General features: G+C 39.1%; 1 protein-coding gene across 2 annotated transcripts; it reads left to right on the plus strand.

The window, feature by feature from the left end:
* The first annotated feature begins 2179 nt into the window (after positions 1 to 2179).
* On the plus strand, positions 2180 to 19833 carry RSPH4A (radial spoke head component 4A). Of its 2 annotated transcripts, XM_010373234.2 has the most exons (6): positions 2180 to 3002; positions 9093 to 9327; positions 13938 to 14678; positions 15866 to 16010; positions 16732 to 16849; positions 19069 to 19648. In XM_010373234.2, exons 1-6 carry the CDS (start codon positions 2317 to 2319, stop codon positions 19301 to 19303), a joined length of 2160 nt encoding a protein of 719 aa, XP_010371536.2. In that variant the 5' UTR covers positions 2180 to 2316; the 3' UTR covers positions 19304 to 19648. The 2 variants fall into 2 exon arrangements, with proteins under 2 accessions (XP_010371536.2, XP_010371537.2); XM_010373235.2 differs by lacking the exon at positions 15866 to 16010 and having other exon boundaries at positions 19069 to 19833.
* Positions 19834 to 20070: the final 237 nt, after the last annotated feature.

Genomic DNA, 20070 nt, shown 5'->3' on the forward strand with positions numbered 1-20070 from the left:
ACCCATTTTTATGAGGTCAGCATTATATGAAGCTTAATACAAAACTGAGAACATACGTAGGCTAAGGGTTTTAGTCTCTATCTTAAGAACAGCAAGAAGCAAATTTAGGATTTGTCAAAGTCAAGTCAAAGATAAAGCTTTGTCAAGAGTCAAGAGTCAAGATAAAGCTCTGGACTGAAAATGAAGCAGGAATAATAACGGACAGTTATATTCTTCCTTTCAGTTGCTCTTCACTCCTAAACTGGAGAGATAAGCAAGCTACATCTGTTCCTTCATGCGTTCTTTCTCCTGGCCCTACTACCCTTCTCTGGCTTGTCTTTCCTCCCTCCCTCCCTCCCTCCCTCCCTCCCTCCCTTCCTTCCTTCCTTCCTTCCTTCCTTCCTTCCTTCCTTCCTTCCTTCCTTCCTTCCTTTCTTTCTTTTTTGACACAGGCTTTTTTGACTCCAGTCTGTTGCCCAGGCTGGAGTCCAGGCCTGTCATCCAGGCTGGAGTGCAGTGGCACCATCTCGGCTCACTGCAACCTCCACCTCCTGGGTTCAAGCAATTCTCCTGCCTCAGCCTCCAGAGTAGCTGGGATTACAGGCACTAGCCATAATGCCCAGCTAATTTTTGTATTTTTGTAGAGACGGGGTTTTGCCATGGTGGCCAGGCTGGTCTCAAACTCCTGACCTCAGGTGATCCACCTGCCTTGGCCTCTCAAAGTGCTGGGATTACAGGCGTGAGCCACCGTGCCTGGCTCTCTGGCTTGTCTTTCAAAGAAAAAAGACAAAAGTGCTGGGATTACCTGCGTGAAAAAAGACAAAAGTGCTGGGATTACCTGCGTGAAAAAAGACAAAAGTGCTGGGATTACAGGCATGAGCCACCACACCTGGCCCTCTGGCTTGTCTTTCAAAGAAAAAAAAAGCCTCCATTACAGCTTGCCAGCTGCAAGGAAGAAATTAAGGGGGAAGAATGCTAACTTCTTGCACCAATTACCAAAAAACCCCAGAATTTATTGTTCTAGTGTATTTTAATGTTTTGTATTTTAATGTCTTGTTTTTAGAAATTCAAGCATTCTAAATCCCAGACATTTGACTTCAAAGAGTCTCTGTACCAGCAGAAGTTATATTCAACATTTTATGTGTGGGCACACAGTTTTTATCAAATTTATTTTAGTCTGTGATTCCCTCACCACACCGAATGGAGGAGTATTATGTTCTTCCATGAAGTTAGAATTTAGAGCAACATCTTGCTAAATAGAAGTTATATCAATGTAAACTGTCAAATGCCAAGTATTTGTTGGTATATTTAAAAAGAGAAAGAAATACAAAACAAATAATTAACATTAAATACTTTAATGTATGGTTTATAGTTAAGTCCAGATATGGTCCAATCTTCTATACCTTCTTCATATTGGAGACTGCATACTATAAATGAATAGTCATAATCTTGACCTTAAATCATTGCAAAATTATGAATTTACATTTACATTATCAAATAAAAATTACATTATGCCAATATAGTTTAGTGTTAATTTGAAAACGGGTAACCCACGAATTGCCTATTTATAAGTTTTCTGTATTGCCTTATCCTCAAGTATAATATTCTGCCTAATCATCAGGAGATTCCTTATAAGCAGGGCTGCTTTGTCTATTCTCCGAGTCTTTAGAGTTGGTTAGCTGTAGCTGATGCACGCTACATGTGAGGCCTGGGCTCTCCCTGTCAGCACACTGGGGTCCCATTGTCACCTGCACCTCCAAGATTACCAAGGTCGGTCTCTTCTGCCCTCTCTCCCCCTCTCTCTCCCTCTCTCCCTCCCGCCCTCCCTTCCTCTCTTCCCTTCCTTCTCTCTCTCTCTCACACATACACCCTCCACACACACGCTTCATGGATATACTGTCCCTCCACTAACGCACGACTCGCTCCTCATAGCACAACTTGGATCAAAGTCTCAGACCCCTGAAGATCTCTCGCATGGGATCGCCATTCTTCCTGCTTTGCACTCAAGGCGCAGGACCTGGAGTTCTCAGTTTCCAAGCAAGACTGGTCGAGTCTAAGTCGGATTGGCTGCGATAGAAAGACATTATACCAAATCACAAAGCTAGGATTTTCATCTCTCTCTTAGTCTCCGCCCTCGAATCCTGGCAACAGGGCGCTGTATGTTTTTCTGAGAGGAACCCGGCCTGGGGTTGCTATGGAGACAGGACGCAGCAACTTACAGAGCAACCAGGATCCAGAAATCGCTTAAGAGACCGCGGCAAAGTAACTGAACTGAATTGCCTTCTTCCATATTTTCACGCCCCTTTCATCCAGAACGTTTTTTCTCGAACTGCTTCCATGGAAGACTCAACCACCCCGAAGCTAGAAAAAGAAAACCAAGAAGAACTACAGGAAGCAAGGCGATCATGGGAAGGAAAGACAGCAGCTTCTCCCCAGTATTCTGAGCCTGAGTCGTCTGAGCCCTTGGAGGCGAAGCAGGGGCCAGAAACTGGACGCCAGTCCCGAAGCAGCCGTCCTTGGAGCCCCCAGTCTACAGCCAGGACGCCTCTGGGTGGCCCTGCGGGGCCAGAAACATCATCACCTGCTCCTCTCTCTCCGCGGGAGCCCTCTTTCACTCCTTCTTCCCCGGCTCCGGCCAGACAAGACCTCGCGGCACCACCTCAGGCAGACAGGACCACAAGTGTGATTCCTGAAGCTGGGACAGCTTATCCTGATCCTTTGGAACAATCATCTGATAAAAGAGAATCAATTCCTCTTCACACAAGCCAGTCAGAGCGAAACGCCTTTCAACAGTCTCAGCAACCCAAACCCCACCTGTGTGGATCAAGGGACGTGAGCTATAACAACGCTAAACAGAAAGAGCTGAGATTTGACGTTTTTCAGGAGGCAGACTCAAACAGTGACTGTGATTTACAGCTGCCTGCGCCTGGGGGCTCTGAAGTGGCCCCCAGCATGCTTGAGACCACCATTCAGAATGCTAAGGCTTACCTGCTGAAGACTAGTAGCAAGTCGGGCTTTAATCTGTAAGTCTCAGAGGGAAGAAAGATAAAAGTTTGGCAAAGCAAGAGGGTATGTGAGTATCTCTGTATGAGAGTGTGTTTCTGTGAGTGAATCAAAATGTATTTGAAAAGATTGTATCAGTAAAAGAGAGTTAATGACATAACTCTGGATCACATGACTCAAAACACATCATTAATGGAGATTCTTATGCCTTCTTTTTCTTAACCTTTTTTTTTTTTTTTTTTGAGACGGAGTCTCACTCTGTCGCCCAGGCTGGAGTGCAGTGGCTAGATCTCAGCTCACTGTAAGCTCCGCCTCCCGGGTTTACGTCATTCTCCTGCCTCAGCCTCCCGAGTAGCTGGGACTACAGGCGCCCGCCACCACGCCCGGCTAGTTTTTTGTATTTTTTTTAGTAGAGACGGGGTTTCACCATGTTAGCCAGGATGGTCTCGATCTGCTGACCTCGTGATCCGCCCGTCTCGGCCTCCCAAAGTGCTGGGATTACAGGCTTCAGCCACCGCGCCCGGCCTTCCTGCAGCTTCTTTAAAGATCCTAGGCACACACAAAAAATAAAACTTAGGAATTATGGAGTCTCGGGCTTGAAAGATATCATAAAGACCATAAAGTCCAAGCATCTCTCCAGGATGCTTGTGAAAAATAACTGTCTACCAGTGAAAGCAATCACATGTCTCTCATCTGTAGATGCTATGGCTTGCATGGCTTTTGAGTTCCCAACCCAGGCTGTGCTAGGGTGACCACCATCTCAGTTTGGCTGAGTGCTGAAAGTTCTTTATCCTAAGAAACCCCTTAGTCCTCACAAACTGGGAGAACTGGTCACTATACAAGCTACCTAGAACACATGCCATTTTATCCAAGTCTCTTAAAATGTGGTGATCAATAGTCTACATATGTTCTGCTCATCCCATTATAGCTTTAATTTTAGAACTTATGACAGTATAGATTTCTATAGATTTTTGCTTCCAGAGTTACATAATGATAGGGTCAATAGTTTTTTAGGGTTAGAAGGGATTTTGGAAAACATCTAATACAACTCATTTGTTTTTGTAAATGAGGAGACCAAGTCATGGAGAACCGAATTTGCTCAAGATTCCAGTGGCTGACAACACTTACGGACTCTTACCTCTCCCTCCATCACTAAGCTCCAGCCCCATGGCTGTTCCCTGTGCCCAGAAGGCTTCTTTTCTAAGTCTTTGTCTGGCTGGCTCCTCATTCTTCAGAACTCGACTTCCATGGAACACTACTAAAAAGCTTATTCTTTTCCTTCATAGCATTTAGTGTCATTTATAATTTTATGTACAGAGAGATAGACTTATATTTGATTATCTGACTCTCCCACTAGATTGCAGGCCCCCAGAGGTCAGGGACTCTGAATTTTGTATACTACTATATACTTAGGGTTGGCACAGTGCTAGCAACTATTAATCGAGTAAGAAGAAATGAATGCTTTTTATATTCTTTCACTCTACAACAACCAACATAGAAGACTTCTTGTTGTTGCTGTTGGTTTTGTCTTTGTTTTGAGATGGAGTCTGCTTTGTCACCTGGGCTGCAGTGTAGTGGCACCATCTTGGCTCACTGTAGCCTCTGCCTCCTGGCTTCAAGCGATTCTCCTACCTCAGCCTCCCAAGTAACTGGGATTACAGGCGTGAGCCACTGCGCCCAGCCTTAACACAGAAGACTTCTGTGACAGAATGTTTGGGGTTCTGTTTTCCTATCCACAAGCAAGCAATCACTTCTGCAGTGGGCACCAACTAGGTGTCCTCTGATTCAATTCTGACATATCCACCTGGAGATAGCATCAGATCCCACAGGTTGAGGGCTCAATCCCACAAGACTTCCCCACACTTCCAATGCCAATCACACGCCCCAGGCTGATTAACCTGTGCTTCTGACCAACCAGCTATAAATCAGGGATCCCACAGCTCCCTCCTTGGGTTCGACTGATGTGCTAGAGTGGCTCACAGAACTCAGGGAAACACTAATATTACTGGCTTATTATAAAGGATATTACAAAGGATGCACATGAAGAGATATTGGGTAAGGAGTGCAAAGCTTCCATGCCCTCTCTGGGAAGGCCACCCTCCAGCAACCTCCATGTGTTCAGCTGTCAGATGCTCCCCGAAACCTGTTCTCTTGGGTCTTTTATGGAGATATTATTGGATAGGCATGATTGATGACTGTGTAGAAATGTGACTTATAGGGGTATAATCTAATGCTAATAGATTGAGTGGGGAAACCCAGCAAGGCCTATCTAGATTCTTCTTGGCCTCTCTGTGGAGCATTCTTTCCTCCTTGATATGGAGCAGGACCTCTTTTGAAATGCGCGTCTTATGACCGTCAATCAGATAAAGTAGGTTAGAGAATTTCATTATGGCCAGACATGGAGAAAGGTTAGAGTATACTTTCAGTTTCTTAGGCCTATCTTGGGGAGAAATGAAAAGCAGTATGAGACTTATGAGTCAGAAACTATGGATGAAAACCAATATATATAAATCATAATTCCCAAGTTTTCACCATAATCTATTGGGGTGCTTCCTGATTAATCAGTAAATATTAATTAAATGCCTACTGAATATACATTGTGGCAAATATTTGCAGCTATTACTAGGCTTTAAGGCACAGGAGATACAATTTTAAAGTCTAATGAATAAAAACATTAATGTATGATGTGAGAAATCTCATGAAATATGAGATCAGTTTGAAATACTATTTATTAGTTAATTTTTTTTTTTTTTTGAGACAGAATCTCACTCTGTCCCCCAGGATGGAGTGCAGTAGCACGATCTCCGCTCACTGCAAGCTCTGCCTCCCAGGTTCACACCATTCTCCTGCCTCAGCCTCCCGAGTAGCTGGGACTACAGGCGCCCGCCACTACACCCGGCTAATTTTTTTTTGTATTTTTAGTAGAGACGTGGTTTCACTGTGTTAGCCAGGATAGTCTCGATTTCCTGATTTCATGATCCGCCTGCCTCGGCCTCCCAAAGTGTTGGGATTACAGGCGTGAGCCACCACACCCAGCCTATTAGTTAATATTTTAAACTACAATTTACTTAAGCTGCAAGAATGTAATTTGCTACCCTGTAGTGGATTCTACTTGAATTTCTGATATAAACTTCTTGACATATTGCCCTATGTTAGATAACAAGCATGAACTTACAAACTGTTAAAATTGCAAAGGAACACATTACAAATACTTGTGAGTTCACTAACAATTTAAAACTGAATGCAAAAACATGAGAAATTTTTCTTTATTGAATTATTTTATATTTTATAATTGATATTACTTACATATCTAAATTTAATTTTATTTCCAAATGCTGTCTCTGAGGTAATAAGTGAATATCTTCCATAATATTCACTGCTATCCTCTAAGTGCTTTAGTGCCTGCAGTTCAAAATTGTTTAGTAAAAGATGACTTTAACTCCATCTCTTATATGCAGATCTAATTTGACAGCCATAAAACCTATTTTTCATGGCAATTTAAACAATCTTTGACTGAAATATGGAATCTGAAAATGGTTTTTCATCATTGAACTAAAAGGCTATAGGAAAGAATTGCTTGCTCCTTTTCTTCCATTAAAAAAATAAATTGTTAATCCTCCCTAATAGAAAAAACTATAATTGTAAATTAAAACCTAATACATATATTTCATAATTTGACACAAAGGCATTTTCAGGTGTGGACTTGAATAAAGCACATATATGCATTATATTGAAACCTGAAAAATAAAATGAAAATTTGGACTGAGAGTCCCTAATTTGATGCCATCCACATCTGCTACTGAAGCAGATCAAACCCTTTCATTATTAACCCAGCTATTGCCCGATAACCAACAGTGTTTTTAGTCTGGAGTCTTCTCCATGAGTTTTCTTTTTCTTTTCTTTTCGAGATGGAGTCTCACTTTGTCACCCATGCTGGAGTGCAGTGGCATGATCTCAGCTTACTGCAACCTCCGCCTCCCAGGTTCAAGTGATTCTCCTGACTCAGCCTCCCAAATAGTTGGAATTACAGGTGCCTGCTACCACACCTGATTAATTTTTGTTTTTTTTTTTTTTAATAGAGATGGGGTTTTACCATGTTGGTTAGGCTGGTCTTAAATTCCTGACCTCAGGTGGTTCACCCACCTGTGGCTTCCAAAGTGCTGGGATTACAGGCAGCCACTGCGCCCAGCCTTCTCCATGAGTTCCAACAGTACATGAATATTAAGGAAGCTTGATGAAGTTTTAAAGAAACTTCTAGTCAAAATATTTCTGTTCATTTACAAGAATTATTTGAGGAAGGAATTTTATATTCTTCAAATATTGTGTAATATTTTTAACTGCCCTTTACATTGATCTCCCATATAACATACATATTTTTCTTTGACATTTCTGAGGTCATTAGATAAATATAAACATTAAATGAAAAAGAAAAAACAAAAAATATAGCTTGGGTCAATTAATAGAAAGGCAATTATTGAACAACTATTTCTTTTGTTTCACATTAAAGAGAGGAGATACATAAAACCCTAATCTTGGCTGTGAAGAACCTACTGCAGTTGCTAAATAGGAAATATATAATGTAATAAAATTTCAGAGCAGCATATTATTGTTCTCAGAAAGAACCCCTCTGAACCGGGGAAGGATGACTTTGGGGAATGACTTGAGTGCTAAGTCCCTAAGAACGAAAGGAGTTTTAAATTATTTTTTTGAGAGAAATTATATATATGGTTCACAGCAAGCAAAAGCTCCCAGGTAGAACTTAGCCAATATATGAAAGTAATTTTTATTAGAAGGTCTAAATGAACTAATAATTAGAAACAAAGTTGGAGAGATACGATGCGTACCCACCAGAGAAGCAATTTATACAAATTTCCACATTGAACAGAGGAGTTTTTTCTCAAGAAAAGAGCACTTTGACAGGACACAGGAACACTTTGACAGACATTCTGGCCTCTTAACATTCACTTTGTAATTCTGGTATTTGAAAAAACAAACACTAGCAGTTCTATATAAAATGTAATGAATTACTGAGAGGATAGAGGCAATTTCATTAATTCAGTTGTGAAATAAAAATCTAGGGCAGTGTTTGTAATAGAATAGAACAAAATGTTAGATTGTATCACATTTCAATAAAGGTAAGTAATATTTAATGGCACTTTTTTGTTGCGTGTAAGTGGATGTTATAATATGAAATGCAAGATGTTCTGAGAAACACTGAAGTACAAATTGGCTTTAAAAAAAAATGGAAAGAGCCGGGCGCGGTGGCTCAAGCCTGTAATCCCAGCACTTTGGGAGGCCGAGACGGGCGGATCACGAGGTCAGGAGATCGAGACCATCCTGGCTAACACGGTGAAACCCCGTCTCTACTAAAAACTACAAAACACTAGCCGGGCGACGTGGCGGCGCCTGTAGTCCCAGCTACTCGGGAGGCTGAGACATGAGAATGGCGTGAACCCGGGAGGCGGAGCTTGCAGTGAGCTGAGATCCGGCCACAGCACTCCAGCCCGGGCGACAGAGTGAGACTCCGTCTCAAAAAAAAAAAAAAAAAAAAAGGAAAGAAAGAGAACAAATCTTAAAGACAGAGTCAACAGGATTGGAAATCAAATTGGATTGGGTGAGGGCAGGGGAAGGGGAATGGAAAAGAAGTTATAGTAAACTGAAAAACAATGTTAATCACTTTTAAATATATAACCAAAAGATTGTAATTTCAGAAATAAAATGTGAAAATGTACCTGATGTGGAATATGTATCATGCTCTAAAATGTTTTTCTTTAATAACTTAAACATCCTTATTATATTGGAATCATTTCCTGAGGAAAACTCTAGGATAAGTTATTTCTGGCATAGTAGAAATTACCTTAAGTGTTATCCACTGAAAATCTCTGAAGACTTTCAGTTATTGAAGTTCCCTAAAAACAAACTAACTGAGTCTGCAAATAGTTGTTCAATAATTGCCTACTTTCTATTAATTGACCTAAGCTATATTTTTTCTTTTTTTCTTTTTCATTTAATGTCTATATTTATCTAATGACCTCAGAAATATCAAAGAAAAATGCTTCTTCAAATGCTCTTGACATGTATATTATCTGGAATTTTCTCTGTTTGGATAGATATGATCATCTTTCTAATATATTGACCAAGATATTAAATGAGCGTCCTGAAAATGCTGTTGACATCTTTGAAAATATTAGCCAAGATGTGAAGATGGCACATTTTAGTAAAAAATTTGATGCACTCCACAATGAGAATGAGATGCTTCCAATATATGAAATAGCAGAAAAGCAGAAGGCTCTCTTTCTCCAGGGACATTTGGAAGGAGCTGACCAAGAATTGGAAGATGAAATAGTAAGTCACTACTATAAATTTTAATAATTAAATCTTAGGATTTTATTTGGGATGAATGGCTGTGGCTTTAAATTCATACCAACTGTATTTTATAGCTTTTTTTCTTTTAGACAGGTGCCCAGGCTTGCAGTACAATTGCACGATCCTGGCTCACTGCAGCCTCTACCTCTCAGGGTCAAGCGATTCTCCTCCCTCAGCCTCCTGAGTAGCTGGGACTTCAGGCACGTGCCACCATGCCCAGCTAATTTTTGTATTTTTAGTAGAGATGGGGTTTCGCCATATTGGCCAGGCTGGTCTCAAACTCCTGACCTCAAGTGATCTGCCTACCTTGGCCTCCCAGAATGTTGGGATTACAGGAGTGAGCCACTGCACCTGGCCTTTATAGCTTCTTATATAGTATTTGCATCTTATTTTTTGAAAATATCTTCAAGCCTTCTTTAGTCAACCTTATTTCACATTACTCATTTCCTTGATTAGGGATTTCTTGTTTTTTCATACTGTGTTTTAGTATTTTGTAAGCTAAAAGAGATTCTTATAGGTTTGTATGCTAAGTTTCTTAATATTAGAGAAAAGGATTTCTTCACATGTTCTCTTCTCCAAGGTGCCTGGTGCAGATCTGGATGTACAGCTATCTTTTGCTAAAGATTTGTTGAATAATGAATAAATGTTAGATAACTAAAAATCAGGTTTTAAATCAAGTTGCATATTTATTAGAAAATTCAGAAGCACTTCTAATGTCATTTGTATTTTCTTCTAAGACAACCTCCTTATGTTATGACTTGATATTATGTATATTACATCAATGGGATGTAATACAAGAGGAGAGGAGTAAAATACTTCTTTAAATCGTCATAGACAAAATGTTGAAAATATTTGGAGAAGGGGTTGGTAACAGAGATTGAAAAAAGCTATAATTAGAGAATAAAATCTTATATATCAAAGAAATTTTAATTTCAAAGATTTCATAATAGTAATGGCTATTCTGTTTCCTAAATACTCATATACTTGTAATTTGTACACATCTGCTGAACTTACGTTCTGTTACCACTAGATTATTTAAGATGTGTGTATATACTTGCAAATTTGATGTTTGGAGTAAGGTATTTTCAAAATAGCACTCTGTCAGGGAAGAGAGAAGAGAGACAGTAGATGCTGTCTCTAGGCTAAGCAGCCTGTGAGGAGAGAGCTAATTGACGCAGTAAGATCTGTAGTATTCATACAAAAGGAACAGGTGATAGGTGTCAAGGAGTTGACATTGGACAGTTTCAACAAGGTGGCAGTTGGTTCTGTAGCCATATCCAGCGATGATGAGTCTGGGAGCGAACAGCATATGGAGATGAGGTAGATAGGCAGGCATTCTCATGCAGGAGTTAATCAAAGAAACTTCAGACTCCAGGGTAAGAATGGGTGCCCTTTATAGACACAGCATTACAAGGTAGGACTTTGTATCCTAAAACTAGGATATGGGGTGAGAATACAAATAAGCTGTTTTGATCATGGGACCTGGGCCCTTTAACTGGATTCCATAAAACTTCCTCATAAGGGATAAGATTGGCTTTACAGCCTGGAACAGCTGAGTCATCAGCTGAAGATTAAAAGTTCCACCTCAGAAAGTAGAAAGATGCAGGAACAGATAGAGAGGTCTCTCTGATGCATTGAAATATGAACTACATGACCAACCCTGTCCCTGACTTACATGTTTAGAGTGTTCATGTTTTTATTCCTGCCTTTAACCACACCAGAATTCATTTGCTTAGTCTTCAGCATTCATTTATTCATTCACCCATTTATTCATACACAATGTGACTACTGCATTCCAAGTACTGAGATACACATGGGAAAAAGACTTTTCTGACTTTAAGTTGCTTACAATTTAGAGAAAGGCAAAAAAGACTGCAAAGCCATTTGATTAGTGCAATAAAGAGCTAGCCTCATTTGATGGAGTAAACATGGGCTTTGGAGGTAGCCAGATCTGAGTTAGAATCCTAGTTCAACTAGCTTGCTAGTTGTGTGATTTTGAGCAAGAGGCTAAACTTTCCAAGCCTTAAGGACAATCAAATGGCAAAAACCTGAGGGGTAGAGGTAGTATATATAAAGGATTTGGCCTATAATAGGAACTTAATAGTAGCAATTATTATTATATTGTTTTGACAACATGATAAATGACAGAATGGAACAACTAACTCTGCTATTGGTAATTGGGCAAGGCTTTTTAGTGGAGGTAATATTTCATTTGGGCTATGAAGCATAAGCAGGAGTTCACCAGGTGAAGACTCTTAGAAATTAAATTCTTAGAAAAAAGAACAATAAAATAATCAGGAAAGATTATTTGATGTTTGGAAAAGTTGAGTGTGGGTTTGAGGGAGTGATTGATGGAAATGAAGTGAACAGAGTGCTTAAAGCCAGACTGTTCTTTGTGCGTTGATAAGTAACTTCTTTCTTGTAAACAGTAAGAAGTTTTTAAATAGAGAATAGCATGGTCTGACTTTTGGTTTAGAAAGATAACTCTGATCATAATATGAAAGATAATGAAAAAAGAAAGGTAGAATGGGGCCGGGAGGAGAGCGTTAGAAGCCTTCTGCTATAGCACAAGTAGTGAGGATGGTGACTAATATATTATAAATGAATACAAGAGGAGGAAATAATGCCAACAAATTTTTATGTGCTAGAATCAATAGGAATCTAACTACTTAATATTGAAGGTCAAGAAAGTCAGAGGAAGCAAAGATGACTGAACTTTCTGGTGTGAGAAACTGAGATGTCACTGGTGAAGAAAGAGTACATAGAAAAAAGAGAAAACTTTGAGAGAAACGTGAATTAAATATTAAACTGAGATATTTTTAGAATACTCAAGTGAAATTTATCAGAAGTGGCTAGAAATATGTGTAGAATATGGGAGAAAATCAGAGTTAAAGAAACTTTAAACAGCCACTTATCACTTGAAGTGGTGTGGAGAACTCTTCCAAGCATAAAGTGTTGAGAGATGCGATTAAGTGAAAAGGATATTTTAACAACATCAACATTTGGAGCTCAAGAAATAAGGGAGCAATTAAAGAGACGTAAGATGAAATAGTTTTAAAGGGCCAAGTAGGATAGGTACAGCAAATGTCAAGGAAAGACTTTTGCAATCCTACATCAAGGCGATGAGGATTTTAAAAAGTCATTATACTTATTTTGACACTACAATTATAATATAAATAATAGCATATCATTTGTAAGAATAGCAGAGCTCTCAAGTTCTTCATCTTGAGGGTCAAGGTTTGTCTTGTAAGTTACCTTGACCTATAGTTGAAGTTCTTTCCTACTTTTTCACAAATGTGTTTCTTTTTTTTTTTTTTGAGATGGAGTCTCTCTCTGTCACCCAGGCTGGAGTGCAGTGGCGTGATCTCGGCTTACTGTGAGCTCTGCCTGTCGGGTCCATGCCACTCTCCTATCTCAGCCTCCTGAATAGCTGGGACTACAGGCGCCCGCCACCATACCCAGCTAATTTTTTGTGTTTTTAGTTAACGATGGAGTTTCACCATGTTAGTCAGGATGGTCTTGATCTACCAACCTCGTGATCTGCCTGACTCGGCCACCCAAAGTGCTGGGATTACAGACGTGAGCCACCACGCCCAGTCTTCACAAATGTGTTTCTATGGTTCATTTGAGACTCTGCTTATTCATTTCTCTGTATTTCTTTGGTGGAATTTTTTTATTTCATTTTAAATTCAAAATAATTTATTATAAGTAGGAGGAGCATCTGACTACATTATGTCTTCAAGTATAGACATGAGTACTTTATTATATGTTCCTTTTATTTATCCCATACATTACATCACCCAGGATACTATATTAATTTTTAGTGATCCTATATAAAACCATGCACTTAATAAATGTTTATTTTTAAAGATATATAGTAATATAGACATATGTAAAACCATACTTTGTTCTAAATACGTGTGTACATAGTTATTCTACATCTTATTTTAGGATACTAAGGGAGTCACTTAAATATTTTTTATAAAACAGGAATGTTGAATTTTTATTATTCATAGTGATTATTAAATTTTCTCTACCTATTTACATAAACAAGGTAACTATTATATATTAATGAGTATAAGATACAAGAGAAGCTACATTTATAAATAATGAGAGAAGAACAGAGATTCAGGAATTATCATACTTTGATCTAAATATGTTTGTTTGTTTTTTGAGATGAAGTCTTGCTCTGTTGCCTAGGCTGGAATGCAGTGGTGCAACCTCAGCTCACTACAACCTCCTCCTCCAGGGTTCAAGTGATCCTCTTGCCTCAGCCTCCCAAGTAGCTGGGACTATAGGCAGGCACCACCATGCCCAGCTAATTTTTGTATTTCTATTAGAGACGGGGGTCTCACCATGTTGACCAGGCTGGTCTCGAACTCCTGAGCTCAGGTGATCCACTCACCTCAGCCTCCCAAAGTGCTGGGATTATAGGCATGAACCACCGTGCCCAGCCAATTTGATCTAAATCTTGAGAGAAATGTCAAAGAAGTGGTGGAGAAAGTAGAATATCGAGATACATAAAAAAGACAAGGGAAGCAAGCATTTGTCGTATTGATAAATTTTAACTACAGCATTTGTTTCCCCAGGCAGAAAATGCTCTTCCAAACGTAATGGAGTCAGCTTTTTATTTTGAACAAGCTGGAGTTGGTTTGGGCACAGATGAGACGTACCGCATATTTCTTGCCCTCAAACAGCTTACTGACACCCACCCAATCCAAAGATGCCGCTTCTGGGGAAAGATCTTGGGTCTGGAAATGAATTATATTGTAGCTGAAGTGGAGTTTCGTGAGGGGGAAGATGAAGAGGAAGTGGAAGAGGAAGATGTGGCTGAAGAGAGGGACAATGGAGAAAGTGAAGCTGATGAAGATGAGGAAGATGAATTACCAAAGTCCTTTTACAAGGCCCCGCAGGCTATACCAAAAGAAGAAAGTAGAACAGGTGCCAACAAATATGTCTATTTTGTTTGCAATGAACCAGGAAGACCATGGGTGAAGTTACCACCAGTTATACCTGCACAAATTGTTATTGCAAGAAAAATCAAGAAATTTTTCACTGGGCGATTGGATGCTCCCATCATAAGCTACCCACCTTTCCCAGGAAATGAGAGTAATTATTTACGAGCGCAAATTGCCCGAATTTCAGCAGGAACCCACGTCAGTCCTCTAGGATTTTATCAGTTTGGTGAAGAGGAAGGAGAAGAAGAAGAAGAGGTAGAAGGTGGGCAAAATAGCTTTGAGGAAAACCCTGATTTTGAAGGCATCCAAGTGATAGATCTAGTAGAATCCCTATCCAATTGGGTTCATCATGTACAGCATATTCTCTCTCAGGTAAGAGCTTTGCAGTTCTCAATCTATCAGGTAATTAGGCAAATATTCATTAAATTATCACTATAATGCATGAAGACATACAAAATAAAGGCCTTTGGATTCTATTTGATAGGCAGGAAAAGAGATAATTAAAAACACAGCCAAAAATGCAGAGTAATATAAAATGCCGATGTCTATATAATTGTCTATATAACTGAAGGTCCCAGGGATCTCCAAACAGACTTTATTTTCTATTTGAAAATAAAACACATTCTTCTGTGGAACATTTGACACATGATGTACAGATTTAGATTTGTGTGTTCTGCAATTACACAAGTTTTTTATATGTTTAATATAGATGGGTACATTAATTTTGAAAACAGTTGTTTAATTTTATCTCTATAATACATGTAGCTTTTATGTCAAGAACAGTAAGGGATTATAACAAAAACAAAATCAAAGAAACAGTGCTATATAGCAGTTATGTAACACCTATTGTTCCAGGTGTGTGTGTGTTTGTGTGTGTGTGTGTATAAGATTTAATCTTTACAACAACCCCACGAAACAGTATTATTATCCTCAATTTTCAGATGAGGACATTGAAACAGAGAGTTTAGGAAATGTAACAAAAGGAACATAGCTAATAAGGAACCGAATCAGATGTGAGACTGCACAGAATGGACCCAGTGCATCCACTTAACCCTTGTGCTATACTACCTCATCTGCAGGTAGAAAATCTTCATTATACTTTGATCTAGATAAGAGATACTCTTAGCTTTCTCTACATAAGAGTTAACTAAATGAGACATTATAAACCCTAAACTTCCATAATCTTATTACCACATTTAAATGTTATTGTTAATAATCATTATCATAATAGCTTCAGCTCTCTCATAGATTATTTACCACAAACCAGTAAAATACACTCTTACCTTTTTCACTAAGGTTCTGCTAATTTTAAAATATAAGTGATAATTTTAAAATACACGTTCTGTGACTTCAAGAATTTGGCAAATTCTCAAAATAAATAGCATGGCTTTTTCCTTGAAACAACCTAGATGAAAATAGCACTTGGAAAATGTACATAGAATGAATGAATGAATAATCGATTAAATTCCCACAGAGTGACGCTTCATCCTGATCAAATGAATGTTCTGAAATTTTAAGGTCCCCATTAGACTACTAAATCTTGCAACATTCATTCCCAGGGTCGCTGTAATTGGTTCAACTCCATACAAAAAAACGAGGAAGAAGAAGAGGAAGGAGAGGAAGAAGATGAAGAAAAAGAAGAGCCTGACTACATAGAACAGGAAGTGGGGCCTCCTCTTTTGACACCAATCTCTGAAGATTTAGGTTATTTTACATAACTATTATCACACACAGACACACAAACAATATAATATACTATGTGCGTTATTAGTAAATATGAGAGTTGGAAAGCTCTAAAAAGTGAACAAGAGCCAAGGTCTCATCCTCTTCCCATTCGTGTTCTGGGATGATAGGGAGTGAAGAATATAGCTGGCCACATCAATGTTCTCTGACAGAGGTTGAAGGAGTCATGTAGAGAGGAAACATAAGTTGGCTGTAGCGCTTTCTGGAAATGCTGACAATTGTCTCCTTTATTATTCTTGTCTTGCATTCTGCAGACCACAAACAAATGGCATAAATATTCTTGGTCCTGGTTTTTAAAAACTCTACTCTCATTCCTATATTCTTGTTTCTTTCCCTTCAGTTTTGGAGTATTTGTGCTTGCAACCCTTGATCTCATTTAATAATAATATACCTTTCATTAAGCCATCAAATACTACTCACTCTATGACACAAGCCTCCTTTCCCTTAATAAAACTTCTTGTCTTGGTTGCAAAAATGGAGATATATATTTCAAATTCCATTGTTCCAGAACATTCACGAAGTACCCTCCTGATTTTGTTAAGCTGCTGCTGTTTTTTCTTTCTATATCAAATATGTGTGTATCTGTGTTTGTGCATGCATGTGTGGATTTATAAAAATAGCTTACACAGTAGATTCTTGTCTAGTCAGGAATTAAGCTTTTGCATTTGTCTTTGGGTTCCAGAGATTCAGAATATACCCCCTTGGACAACACGGTTATCCTCAGATCTCATTCCACAATATGCTATTGCAGTCCTTCAATCCAACCTTTGGCCTGGAGCATATGCCTTCTCCAATGGCAAGTAAGTATCTGACCACTTATGAAGCCATTTCTGTGATTAGTTAAGCTCTGGAAATTATAAATAACCACTACAATGTTAAGCTACTATCATTGTTTTCTTGTTTTTTTGAGACAGAGTCTTGCTCTGTCATCCAGGCTGGAGTGCAGTGGCATGATCTCAGCTCACTGCAACCTCCGCCTCCTGGGTTCAAACTGTTCTCCTACCTCAGCCTCCCCAGTAGCTGGGATTACAGGCATGCACCACTGTGCCCAGCTAATTTTTGTATTTTTTTTTTTTTTTTTTAGTAGATACGAGGTTTCGCCATGTTAGCCAGGCTGGCCTCAAACTCCTGATCTCATGATTCACCCCTCCTCGGCCTCTCAAAGTGCTGGGATTACATGTTTGAGCCACCACGCCTGGCCGCTACTATCATTTTAACTCATCTTTGGCATATTATGTGTGTTTGGCATAAAATTTATTAAAATAACATCTGTGATACACAATAAAACATCAAATTCAGGACATTAGGTAGTAATTTGGACTTCTACCCTTTCATCTTATCAGTTTGTTGAAATAAAATATGGGTTTTCATCAATGATTATTTGGGTAATGACTTATTCATTCACTTAGAAGATTAATGGAGATATTTCTAAGCCGTATTTAAATTAGTTTAAATCTCAGATCATTTTTGTTGGAAATCTTGATAAAAGATAGTTAAAATATGCTTTATTTAGGCTATCGCTTTCAGAGGAATTAAGATCAAGAGGACACTAAAAATAATTTTATCCCTTACCTAGAACATATACTTCTATTTGTCTTATGTTTCTATTTTTTTACTAATAACCCAGTGTCAGAAGCTTAGATTATCTGGAGAGAAAGCTGAGCAGCCACTTCTATTTGTCTTATGTTTCTATTTTTTTACTAATAACCCAGTGTCAGAAGCTTAGCTTATCTGGAGAGAAAGCTGAGCAGCCAGGTGTTAGAGTAGCCATTAAAGCACAACAAGCTAAAAATGAGAGTTAAGGTGGCTCAAGCCTTTAATCCCAGCACTTTGGGAGGCCGAGACGGGCGGATCACGAGGTCAGGAGATCGAGACCATCCTGGCTAACACCGTGAAACCCCGTCTCTACTAAAAAATACAAAAAACTAGCCGGGCGAAGTGGCGGGCGCCTGTAGTCCCAGCTACTCGGGAGGCTGAGGCAGAATGGCGTAAACCCGGGAGGCGGAGCTTGCAGTGAGCTGAGATCCGGCCACTGCACTCCAGCCTGGGTGACAGAGCAAAACTCCGTCTCAAAAAAAAAAAAAAAAATAGAGTTAAGCCTTTAATCATTTACTGTGATAGTATAAGCAAGAGAAAGCTTTGACATCCCCGTTCCATTTTCCCCCATGGAATGGCCCTCTAGTGGAGAGTCAGGTGGATCAGCACAGATATGGCTATCATAGATGTGGAGGTGCTGGGGTCATCTCATTGAGAAGGGAATCCTCAAACGGCTCCTGCAGTTTTACAGACCTGGAGACCAAGAGGAGGATGAGAGGGGCTGGAAGGCTGGAAGTGAAAAAGTGCTGAGCACAGAGAGTGAAAAAGTGCTGAGCACAGAGAGCAGAGAAAGGAGGGGTTGGAAAGGTCTCTGCTGAAGGCCTCAGATAAAGAGACCTAGGAATGGAGGCACCTGGTCTAGGAATGCAAACATTGAAGAGCATGACTAGCCAAAGGGGCCAGCGTCCTTGACTGCAACTTCCCGTAGAGACAGCAATGCATTGTATTCCAAGTCTGGTGTGCCAGGTAAACTCTTTGTGATTGCCTATGGTCATACCTAAAAAAAGTAACACATAGGTTTCTAACCACAAGCCCAACTCCTTGCCCAGGCAGGAGTCTGCAGGGTTAGCTATTTTTAAATCTTTCTAACTTTGTGGAAGGTAATAACTTTTTTTTTCCTCCCCTGAAAATAATTGAAAGGAGAAAGGCTTTTGCTTGTGGTCTAGGTGTGGGGTACATTTTAACAGTGTCTGGTCCCACAGTTTTTTTTTTTAACCAGCTTAAGCAGTTTGGATGAAAACAATTCCCTGTGGTAGAAAAATCATTGAGGAATATTTTACTTCTAGCATTTTACATGTATTACTTTTTAAATTATAGGACCATGATATTCTAAGTACTTCAGTATTACAGAAGGGTCCATTTTTCTGAGAAATTATATAATAATCTTTTTTTCTTTTCTTTCTTTTTTTTTTTTTACTTATAGAAAGTTTGAAAATTTCTACATAGGTTGGGGTCATAAGTATAGTCCAGACAATTATACACCCCCAGTTCCACCACCAGTTTATCAAGAATACCCCAGTGGACCAGAAATTACAGAAATGGATGACCCCAGTGTGGAGGAGGAGCAAGCTTTCAGGGCTGCACAAGAAGCAGTTCTACTTGCAGCTGAGAATGAAGAATATGAGGAAGATGAAGATGAGGAAGATGATTATGACTAATAAACATAAAATTAGCCTGGTTTTATGTGACACTGATATACACCCCTTATATGAGACTAATTTTACACTTTTCTGTGTGTGTATATACATACACGTCAGAAATTATTGAACTGCAAAAGTCAATCTTGAAAATATCAAGCTTGAAATTTCATAGGTAGAAATATTAACATTTTTATTGAAAGATACTCATGGGATTTTCCAGAGGCTAAATAACATGCAATCACATCATTGTTCTGAGGGTTATGGATAATGGAATATGCGCTTGTACATTCTTGTTTTTAAAAGGGCGCAGGTTTCACATGGTCCAAGTGAGGTAAAACAATTAAAATAAATAAATAAATGGTCTTAGGTTTAATTTGTAATATGACAAACACTGGAAGATACAACCCACAGGAAATTCTTGGAAACATCAATACTTTTTTAAGAGTGTCAAGGGGTATGAAGACAAAAAATATTGTCACTAGAGTAATGTATTGTTAACCTTTGTAAGAACTGATCTCAGCATGTACTCTTAAACTTTTGTAATTACCTATGGTCGTGACTGTGATATTGTGACCAAACACTGTATAGCATATATATTCATTTTTCCTGCTTGAGATAGTATCATAATTCCATCACCTGCTTAAAACTGTAGGGAACACTGAATTTTTTTTTTCTTTTTTTTTTTTTTGGCGGGGAGGTGGTTGGGACACAGTCTCTGTCGCCAGGCTAGAGTGCAGTAGTGCGATCTCGGCTCACTGCCACCTCTGCCTCCTGGGTTCAAGCGT

The sequence above is a fragment of the Rhinopithecus roxellana genome, chromosome 4 (assembly GCF_007565055.1).
Source record: "Rhinopithecus roxellana isolate Shanxi Qingling chromosome 4, ASM756505v1, whole genome shotgun sequence".
NCBI lineage: Eukaryota > Metazoa > Chordata > Mammalia > Primates > Cercopithecidae > Rhinopithecus > Rhinopithecus roxellana.

What these genes read in the sequence shown, in the direction of transcription:
- RSPH4A (XM_010373234.2), top strand. Translation starts at nt 2,317, where the DNA reads ATGGAAGACTCAACCACCCCGAAGCTAGAAAAAGAAAACCAAGAAGAA. An exon ending in AAGAATTGGAAGATGAAATA is followed by an intron (nt 9,328 to 13,937) that starts GTAAGTCACTAC and finishes TTGTTTCCCCAG; the next exon opens with GCAGAAAATGCTCTTCCAAA. An exon ending in ACCAATCTCTGAAGATTTAG is followed by an intron (nt 16,011 to 16,731) that starts GTTATTTTACAT and finishes TTTGGGTTCCAG; the next exon opens with AGATTCAGAATATACCCCCT.